This window comes from Eimeria necatrix, genomic scaffold (genome assembly GCF_000499385.1).
Source record: "Eimeria necatrix Houghton genomic scaffold, Enh_scaff203, whole genome shotgun sequence".
Taxonomy (NCBI): Eukaryota; Apicomplexa; class Conoidasida; order Eucoccidiorida; family Eimeriidae; genus Eimeria; species Eimeria necatrix.
In genome coordinates, this window is record NW_013655116.1 from 35,336 (window position 1) to 45,000 (window position 9,665).

Consider the following 9,665-nt stretch of genomic DNA (forward strand, 5'->3'; position numbering starts at 1 on the left):
TCTGCCGTGAAATGCAATTCTTTAAACTCCAAAAACGCTAAAATAACTCTAAAATAACTTTAAAATACTTCAAATAACTTTAAAATACTTTAAATAACTTTAAAATACTTTAAAATACTTTAAATAACTTTAAAAACAGAAAAACTCACCAATTCATCCTCAACGAGGTCCGCCCGCCCCAACTTGTCTGCAGTGAAGTGGTCCAAAGAGGCCACCGGCGAACAGCCGAGGGTCTTGGAAAGAAATTCAATATCATCTCTTTCGATGTCTCGAATGACAAGTATTTTTGCTTTCGCCAAGTAGTCCAGAGACAAGTCCTGCAAAAAAGAAAACAAAAAAGAAATAAAACGAAAGAAATAAAAAAGAAAAGAAATAAAAAAGAAAAGAAATATAAAAGAAAAGAAATAAAAAAGAAAAGAAACAAAAAAGAAAAGAAACAAAAAAGAAAAGAAACAAAGAAGAAAAGAAATAAAAATGAAAAGAGATAAAAAAGAAAAGAAATAAAAAAGAAAAGAAATAAAAAAGAAAAGAAACAAACGAAAAGAAACAAAAAAGAAAAGAAATAAATAGAAAAGAAACAAAAAAGAAAAAAAATAAAAAAGAAAAGAAATAAAAAAGAAAAGAAACAAAAAAGAAAAAAAAGAATGGCCAAAAGCTGCAACAGGAGTGGCAACAGCAAACGCAGTTCTGTTGGGTTTTGAAAACGAAGTGCGGCGTTTAAAAGACAGAAAATGAAAAACTCAAAACCAAAAACTTCACTTTTTTAATTTATTTTAATTAAAATATTTCCGAGAAAACCTCAACTTTAATTGCACAAAAAGCAATAAAGAAAACATTTTCAAAAGTGATCTTTGAAGGAAAAGACTCAACGAAAGTGACGCAAAAAACGAGACAGTGCAGAAACACTTTCGAGTTTCACAAACAAAGTTTTGAAAACTTGAAAAAGATTAAAAACAAAGTTATGAAAACTTGAAAAAGATAAACAAAGTTTCGCAAACTTGGAAAAGATTAAAAACAAAGTTTTGAAAACTTGAAAAAGATTAAAAGCAAAGTGTTGCAAACTTGAAAAGATTAAAAGCAAAGTTTCGAGTCTTGAAAGAAAGCTAGAAGACAGAAAACAGGAGAGAAAGGCCGCGAGAAGCGGGGGAGAACTGCAAAGGAATAAATAAAGGAGAATTGCAAAAGAATAAATAAAGAAGAATTGCAAAAGAATAAATAAAGAAGAATTGCAAAAGAATAAATAAGTAAAGAGAACTGCAAAGGAATAAATAAAGAAGGAGAACTGAGAAGAACAAATAAAGAAGGAGAACTGAAAAGAACAAATAAAGAAGGAGAACTGAAAAGAACAAATAAAGAAGAGTTGCAAAAAAACAAATAAAGGAGAATTACAAAAGAACAAATAAAGAATTACAAAAGAACAAATAAAGAATTGTAAAAGAATAAATGAAAAAGAATTGCAAAAGAATAAAAAAAGAATAATAAAACCGAAATGAACATTGAAAGAAAAGACTAAAAAGGGAACTCGAGAAAAGCCCAACCCACGTTGACTGCGTCCCGGAGAATGCTCTTTTGAATGAGCAGACAGTTGCAGCCGGTGGCTGCGATTTGTTTGACCATTTTTGCAATTAAAATTCTTTCTTCTTTCAACATTCTGTCCATTTGAGAATAATCTGTTATTACAATGTGGTTTTCCATGTCCGTTTTCGGAGCCGAGAGGCAAAACTGAATCAAACCTGCGCCCCCACGCACTTCCAAAACGCTCTTTTTCGAATTTTGCAACGCAATTCAAATAAATTAATCAAATTAAACATTTTTATTTGCTTTTATTCGCAAAAAGACGAAAAAAAACGGAAAAAAACGAAAAGAATTCCGAAATCCGACTCAAGTTGAACAGCAGCAAAACAGACACTGCAGCAAACCCCCAGCCTTCCTTCACACGCGCATGCAAGAACTCAAAACACTTTGCAAACTCTTTTCAAAAAGTCTTTTCAAAAAGCATTTTTAAAAAAGTATTTCCAAAAAGTATTTTTTAAAAAGTATTTCCAAAAAGTATTTCCAAAAGTCTTTTCCAAAAACTCTCTTGCAGGCACGTTCGCAGGTGCAGCAGCAGCAAAAGGGGAAAACAAATAATAAAAAGCAGCAGCAGTAAAGGGGAAAAAACCAGTAAAAAGCAGCAGCAGCAAAAGGGAAATGCCAGTAAAAAGCAGCAGCAGCAAAAGGGAAACAACAACAAGAACCAAGTAACAAAAGCAGCAGCAACTTGCAAAACAGCGCTGCAGCAGCAGCAGCAGCAGCAGCAGCAGCAGCAGCGCACCGATCTTGGCGCCCTGGACGCGCGTGGGTCCGTTGGCCCTCTTGGCGACTTTTTGTTGGACCAAAACGACTCCTTTGACCATTTCGGAGTCTTCAACAGTTCCTCCCAACTTCTTCACAACTCGAATGTCCTGCAGCCGCACTTGGCAGCCCTCGCCGGAGTCCCGCCGCATCACCTGCGCAGCAGCAGCAGCAGCAGCAGCAGCAGCAGCAGCAGCGGGCCGTGCAGCAGCGGCGGCCGCGCAGGCAGCGAGCCATGCAGCAGCAGCAGCAGCAGCAACCGGCGCGGCAGCAGCCACGCGGGAAGCAGCGGCAGCAACCCTTGCTGCAGCAATGGGACAAGGATTAGGTGCAGCAGCAGCAGGTGAAGCAGCAGCAGCAGGTGAAGCAGCAGCAGCACGAGCAGCAGCAGCTCAGTGTGGCGTGAAAGTGCGGGAAGATGCAGAAAAGGAAAAGTGAAAAAAGAAAAGAAACTGAACAACTGCAGCACGAGAAACTCGAAACTCTTGAAGAAAACTTTCAAAAACAAAAAAAGAAAACAGAAAAGCAGCAAAAGAGCTGCAGCAAATGGGAAGAACACTGCAGCAGCAGCAGCAGCAGCAGCAGCACAAGTTGAATTGGAGGGAAAGCCGGGCAAGCAGGTACAGCGTCGGTAAAAGAGAAATCGGCCGATCTGGGCTCGATTTGAAGGAAATTTCGACGAAATAAAACAAAAACAAAAAACATTTCATTAAATTGCAAATAAAGAAATTAAAAACGAGAAGAAAAGCGAAAAAACGGGAAGAAAAGCCGGAATTCCGAAGTTCGGAAGCGCCGAAACGGCGATTCCGAATTTCTGAATTCCGAGAGAAATCGGCCGATCTGGGCTCGATTTGAACGGAATTTCGAGCAGATTGGACGAAAAAGAAAACATTTTACGAAATGAATTAAAAATAAAAAGAAAAACGCGAAAATTCCGGAAAAAATTCGAAGTTTTCCGGACCTCGGTGACCGCGTCGCAGGCAATCGGCGCCAGCAGCGCCGCGTTCTGCGAAACCACTTTCGACTGCAGCGAAGTCGCCGCCGTTTGAATTATACTTTCTCGGTCTTCCAACTTCACCGGAATTGCCATTGCCTTTAGGATTGGCTCCGCCTGCAGCAGCAGCAGCAGCAGCAGCAGCAGCAGCAGGGCGGGAAGCGCATGCAGCAGCAGCAGCAGCAGGAGGGAGGAAAGCGCGTACAGCAGCAGCAGCAGCAGGAGGGAGGAAAGCAAAAGCAGCGTCCCGAAAGCAGCTCCAATACGCACCAAAACAAGCTCTAAACCCTAGACCCTAGACCCTAAACCCTAAACCCTAAACCCTAAACCCTCAGAAAGACTCCGCCGCCAAGTCCCAGGGTCACTTAACATGAAAACTGAAGTCCAAAAAAGTGCTTTTTGGATTTTTTTTTCAAAAAGAAGTTGAAGTCAGAACTGAGGAGGCTTCGGGGCGAAAACCCAAACCCTAAACCCTAAACCCTAAACCCTAAACCCTAAACCCTAAACCCTAAACCCTAAGCCCACCTGGGCCGCAGCCTCCGCAAAGGCCGCAGCAATGGTCTGCGGGTGCAGCCCCTTGTCCAGCAGCTGCTGCGCCGCGTCCAGCAGCGCCCCGCAGAAGACCACCACGGAAGTGGTGCCGTCTCCAGCCTCCATGTCTTGCGCGCGGGACAACTCCACCATCTGCGCCAAACCCTAAACCCTAAACCCTAAACCCTAAACCCTCGACAAACCCCGAATCGGCGGTTCCAACGGTGGGGCCATCTCGGGGTCGAAATTTGCAAATTGCAAAAAGCGGCTTTTTTCAGGTGTACGTACACCCCGTGCATGCGCGCGCGATCGCCCGCGCGGGCGTTTCGGGAATTTGAAAGGAACAAATCTGAAATTAAATTAAATTTAAATTAAATTAAATTAAATTAATATTAAATTAAAATTAAAATTAAATTAAATTGAAATTAATTGCAATTGAAATCATTTTATTTCGCTTTCCATTCACCATTTTGGCCACCGGATGCATCACCGAAATTTGCTCCAAGATCGTCGCGCCGTCGTTCGTTATCAGAACGCCCCCGCGGGCGTCTTGAATCTGAAAACAAATAAATAAATAAATAAATAAATAAATAAATAAATAAATAAATAAATAAATAAATAAATAATAAATAAACAAATAATAATAAATAAATTAAATAAACAAATAAATAAATAAATGCTGATCAACTAGAAGGGAAAACGGGAGAAAAGAAACTGCTCTAGAGCACCCACAAAGGGAAAATGAAATAAGGGCAAATGTGCAGCAGCTGCAGCAGTTGTTTTGTTGGAGCAGCAGCAGCAACAGCAGCAGCAACAGCAGCAGCAGCAACAGCAGCAGCAACAGCAGCAGCAGCAGCAGCAACAGCAGCAGCAGCAACAGCAGCAGCAACAGCAGCAGCAGCACCATTTTGTCCATTCCTCGGGGGCCCAAGCTGGTGCGAATGGCGTCGCTGACAGCTGCAGAGGGCAGAAGCAGCACAAAGACACAAAGGAAACTGCAGCAGCAGCAGCAGCAACAGCAGCAGCAGCAGCAGCAAGAGCAGCAGCAGCAGCGCGTTCACGCAGCAACCTGCTGCTGCAGTGTTGCTGCTGCTGCTGCTTCTGCTGCTTGCAGCTCACCTCTTGCTGCTGCTATGTTCTGGCGCCGCACATCTTGCTGCTTCTCGTCGTGCTGCCAGCAGGGCTTTTGGGAAGCAGCAGCGCCACCGGGTGCTGCTGCAGCAGCAGCAGCAGCAGCAATTTCTGTTTGGCAGCAGCGCAGCAGCAGCAGGGAAAAGCAGACTCGAAAGAAATGAAAAATAAAACATTTGAAGTTTCCGGCGCATGCGGAGTTCGGGTGTGCCGCGCGAGGTGTACATACACTCCACGGAGCAGCCGCGGAAGGAAAGCAGCATTTTAAAGAACTTGAAATGCGCAGAATAACAGATTTAATGCATTTAAAGAACAAAATAAAGAATAAAATAAAGAATAAAATAAATAAAATAAATAAAATAAACAAAAAAGGAAATAAAAACGAAAAACGCGGAGAAGCGCATGCAGCTGGGGTTGGTGAGGTTGCGGGAGCTCTGAGGTGTCACTACACCTCAAAGGGTGCGCGAAAACTGAAAAGTCGAATTTTGAATTTCATTTTATTTTATTTTCTTTTCCAAGTTGCTGCTGCTTACTTGGTGCGGCGAGGGTGGCCATTGCAGCAGGAGAAGCAGCAGCAGCAGCAGCAGCAGCAGCAGCAGCAGCAGCCCTTTTCCGCAGCGAGGGGGTTTAAATCCTTTTTTATTTCAATTCAAATAAAACTCTTTTCTTTTCAATTTCAAATTCCCAAACACAAACTCCAAACGGCCACCAGCAGAAGCCCCCAGGCCCGCAGCCACCCCCCAGCCCCAGGGCGTTGGCTGCGCGGCCCCTTCGCCTGCGCTGCAAAAAAGGCCATTTAAATGAATTAAATGAATTAAATGAATTTAATTTATTAAATTTTATTTATTTTTATTTAATTTATTCAAAAATGATTTCAAATTCCCCCAAACTCCGCCGCGCGACGCCAGACCGATCGCCAGCCGCCGCCGCCGCTGTACGTACACCTCACCAACAAGCCTCCGCTGCCGCGCAAAAGAAATAATCGGAAATAATTAAATCATTTATTTATTTATTTATTTATTTTTTAAATTTAAATTTAAATGAATAAAAAAAGCTTTTATTCAGCTGAAGATCCTTTGCGTTCCCCGCCATGCAGCACTCAGTGCAAATTCAAAGAAAAATTAAAACAAAAATGGAAAAAAAGTACTTTTTAAAATTAAATTTGAAATTAAAAAATAAAATTCTTTTTTTGATTCTCTGCCATTAAAAAAGAAGTCATTTCTGTCTTTTGTTTAATTAATAAAATGTATATTCAACTTAAATTGAAATTCAAAAAATGGCATTTTTGAAAATTAAAAAATCCAACTTTTTGCTGCAGCTGCTCATCAGTCTTCAACACTCAATATCAGAATCAGCAGCAGCAGCAGCAGCAGCTTCAAGTGCTGCTGCTGCTGCTGCTGCTGCTGCTGATTCTGGTGCTGCTGCTGCTGCTGATTCTGCTGCTGCTGCTGCTTCTGCTGTCTCTTAACTTCTACTTCTGCTGCAGCCGCTGGGCAGCGTCGCAGCAGCAACAGCAGCAGCAACAGCAGCAGTAGAAGCAGCAGCAGCAGCAGCAGCAGCAGCAGCAGCAGCAGCAGCGGGCTTCGCGACGGGCTGGGGGTCCCCAGCTGCTGCAGTGCAGCAGCTGTTGGTGCTGCAGGTTATTTTTTGTTTTCGAATTTAAAAACAAAAGAAATAAATAAATTAAAAGTATAATTATTTGCAGAGTTTTTATTATTTGAAATTGTTTTTAAAAGTTTTTATTTTTAATTTCTCTTTTAATTCAATTCCTAAAACCTCCGAAGGTGTTCTGCTCCGCACCAGACCCTAAACCCTAAACCCTAAACCCTAAACCCTAAACCCTAAACACGTGCCAAGAATTGAGATGCCGCAGCACCTTTAATTTTATATTTTATGAATTAACTCAAATATAATTATTAAACAAAATTGTTGAAATGAATTAAATGAATTAAATGAATTAAATGAATTAAATTAATTAAATGAATTAAATGAATTAAATGAATTAAATTAAATTGAATAATTAATTTAAAAACAAAACAAATTGGCGATTTAACTCTTCGCCCTTAAAAGGTAAAAGCTTCAAATTTGAATTTTTAAGTTCAGAAAAGAAAAGCAACTTTAATAAAAAAGAAAAGAAATAAAATAAAATGAAATATATAAAAGATAAAATAAAATAAAATAAAACAAAATAAAATGAAATAAAATAAAAGGAAATAAATAAAAGATAAAATGCAATAAAATCAGAACTAAAAGTGGCATTTAAAAGGCCAAGTGTAATATCTAAAGAAGATTCCAAGTCAAGGCGTTTGACTTTACCCCAAAGAAAGATGAAATATAAATATAAATAAATATACATATGTATATATACATATATATGTATATATATATATTATGTATATATATTCATACATAATATATATTAAATATATATGGAATATATATATAAATATATATATTATAAAAGTAATAATAAATAGATATGATTTATTGGTAGACAGCGATGCGGTGTAGCGACACCGAAGGCCATTTGAAAGTTCGGGTGACTTCTCGTTGAGCGGAGAAGTCAAAAGTGGAAAAAATTGTTTTAAATGGACTAAAATGAAGTTTAAAGTGCGTCAAAAGTGAAAAGAGTTGTTTTAAATGAATTAAAAATGAATTTTAAAATAATTATTTCAATTTTATTTCGATTTTAATTGCAGTTTCCGTTCAAGTTCCGGAAGGCGGCTGCGCCGCGCAGCCAGCAGCCACTCAGCGCGCGCAACTCGCGGCTCGCGAAAAACTCCGAGTTTCACGAGAAGACGAAAATGAGTTTTTGATTCTTTTTTGCATTATTTAGAACATTTTAAACATTTTAAACATTTAATTAAAACTGATTGGCAGCAGCGGATTCGCCGGCGCCGCGCGAGCGCCGCGCACACGGGGTGTATGCGCAGACACCCCAGCGACCGCCCGCCACCCTCCCCCTCTCTGCGCGATCTGCAGTCATTTTTCTTCCTTTTTCGTTTCTGAGTTCTTTAAAGTCTCAAAAACTTCAAATTCCACCACAACCAGCCAATGAGCGACGCGGAAGAACCCCAGGAACCCCAGGAACCCCCGGGGTTCTCCCGCCCAAGCCTGGGCACGGCTGACCTGCTGCTGCAAGCCCTCGAGCGGGACTACCAGCGCACTTGTGCTGCTGGAGCCTCGTGGGGCTCTGAGGGGGCTCTGGGGGGGGCAGCAGACGCGGAGCTGCTGCGTGCAATCAGCCCCCCCTCGGAAGCTGCTGCTGCTGCTGCTGCTGCTGCTGCTGCTGCTGCTGCAGCAGCAGGCGACCCCTGGGAGGAGCCCGCAGAAGGCGACCTGCAGTGTACGTACACCCCGCTGCCCGCAGCAGCAGACAACGCGCAGCTGGCTTACCCAGAAACCCCAGAAGCTGTCTCGCCCGCGCACTGCAGCCAAGTGCAGCAGCAGCAGCAGCAGCAGCAGCAGCAGCAGCAGCAGCAAGAGGGCGTGCGTCACAGCAGCAGCAGCAAACGGACGGACAACGAGGAAGGTGCGCTTCCCGAGGAAGCAGCAGCAGGAACAGCAGCAGCAGCAGCAGCAGGAACAGCAGCAGCAGCAGCAGCAGGAGCAGCAACTGCTGCTGCTGCGAAGGCCCCCCCGCCGGGGTGTCTGTACACCCCGCTGCAGGCCCCGAGGCCCGGCGAAGTTCCTTTAGATGAAAAAACAAAAAAATTAATTTTGCAAATTATGAAGGAGATTTCCATCAAAGACCCTTGCCAAGTCTCCACCACCTAAACACGACAAAGCAGCAGCAGCAGCAGCAGCAGCAGCAGCAGCAGCAGCGGCAGCAGCAGCAGCGGCAGCAGCAGCAGCGGCAGCAGCGGCAGCAGCAGCTGCAATGAAAACGGCAGCAGCAGCAGCAGCTGCTGCTGCTGCAGTGCAGGTAGCAGCGACGCGGAAGCTGCTGCTGCACTCAAAGCAGAAGCAGCAGCAGCAGCGGCAGCAGCAGCAGCAGCAGCAGCAGCAGCAGCAGAAGCAGCAGCAGCAGCAGCAGCAGCAGCCTTTTGCTGGGGTGTGGGCCTCCCCGTGTCATTTGTTCTCAATAAAATTAATTTGCAAAAATAAAAAATAATTTTTTTTTGTTTTTATTTTTAAATTTATTTCGTCTTCTTCAGCCTTCGCAGCTGCAGGCCAGCAGCAGCTCTTCAATTGCTAGGGTTTAGGGTTTAGGGTTTAGGGTTTAGGGTTTAGGGTTTGGAGGGTTCGGAGGCGGCCGCTACACTGCACTACGTCCCACTGAGAGTACCCAGACCAGCGGGTGCTGCTGTTGCTGCTGCTGTTATTGCTGCTGTTGCTGCTGCTGCTGTTACTGCTGCTGCTGCTGCTGCTGCTCTCCTGTTGACTACTGCTGCTGCTGCTGCTGTTATTGCTGCTGCTGCTTTTCCTCCTGCTGCCGCTGCTGTTGTTACTCCAATTGCTGCTGCTGCTGTTACTGCTGCTGCTATTGCTGCTGCTGCTGCTATTGCTGCTGCTGCTGCTGCTGCTGGTATTGCTGCTGCTGCTGCTGCTGCTGCTGCTGCTGCTTCAAATCCCTTTTCGTCTGGGGGGAAGGGGGGCCAAATTTGTGCTGCCGGTGGCGCTGGTTCTTGCTGAGAAGGTCCGGTGTGTTTGTTTGCTGCTGCTGCTGCTGCTG

General features: G+C 43.3%; 3 protein-coding genes across 3 annotated transcripts in view; 1 reads left to right on the forward strand and 2 right to left on the reverse strand.

The window, feature by feature from the left end:
• Positions 1-1,932: 1,932 nt before the first annotated feature.
• ENH_00027450 (T-complex protein 1 subunit delta, related) lies at positions 1,933-5,545 on the reverse strand (the record flags this gene model as incomplete). Its single annotated transcript, XM_013584745.1, has 5 exons — positions 1,933-1,948; positions 4,303-4,415; positions 4,764-4,816; positions 4,979-5,101; positions 5,524-5,545. 5 exons carry the CDS (start codon positions 5,543-5,545, stop codon positions 1,933-1,935), a joined length of 327 nt encoding a protein of 108 aa, XP_013440199.1.
• Positions 5,546-8,044: 2,499 nt separating this feature from the next.
• Positions 8,045-9,104, forward strand: ENH_00027460 (hypothetical protein, conserved; the record flags this gene model as incomplete). Its single annotated transcript, XM_013584746.1, has 2 exons — positions 8,045-8,637; positions 8,726-9,104. The coding sequence occupies 2 exons, from the start codon at positions 8,045-8,047 to the stop codon at positions 9,102-9,104; spliced, it is 972 nt and encodes a 323-aa protein (XP_013440200.1).
• A 154-nt stretch (positions 9,105-9,258) lies between these two features.
• Positions 9,259-9,665, reverse strand: part of ENH_00027470 (hypothetical protein) — a gene marked incomplete at both ends in the record, with an annotated part of 2,857 nt that continues 2,450 nt past the window's right edge. The window contains one exon of the mRNA XM_013584747.1: positions 9,259-9,665. This exon is cut by the window's right edge and continues 79 nt beyond it. Within this exon, the coding sequence (XP_013440201.1) occupies positions 9,259-9,665 (407 nt within the window).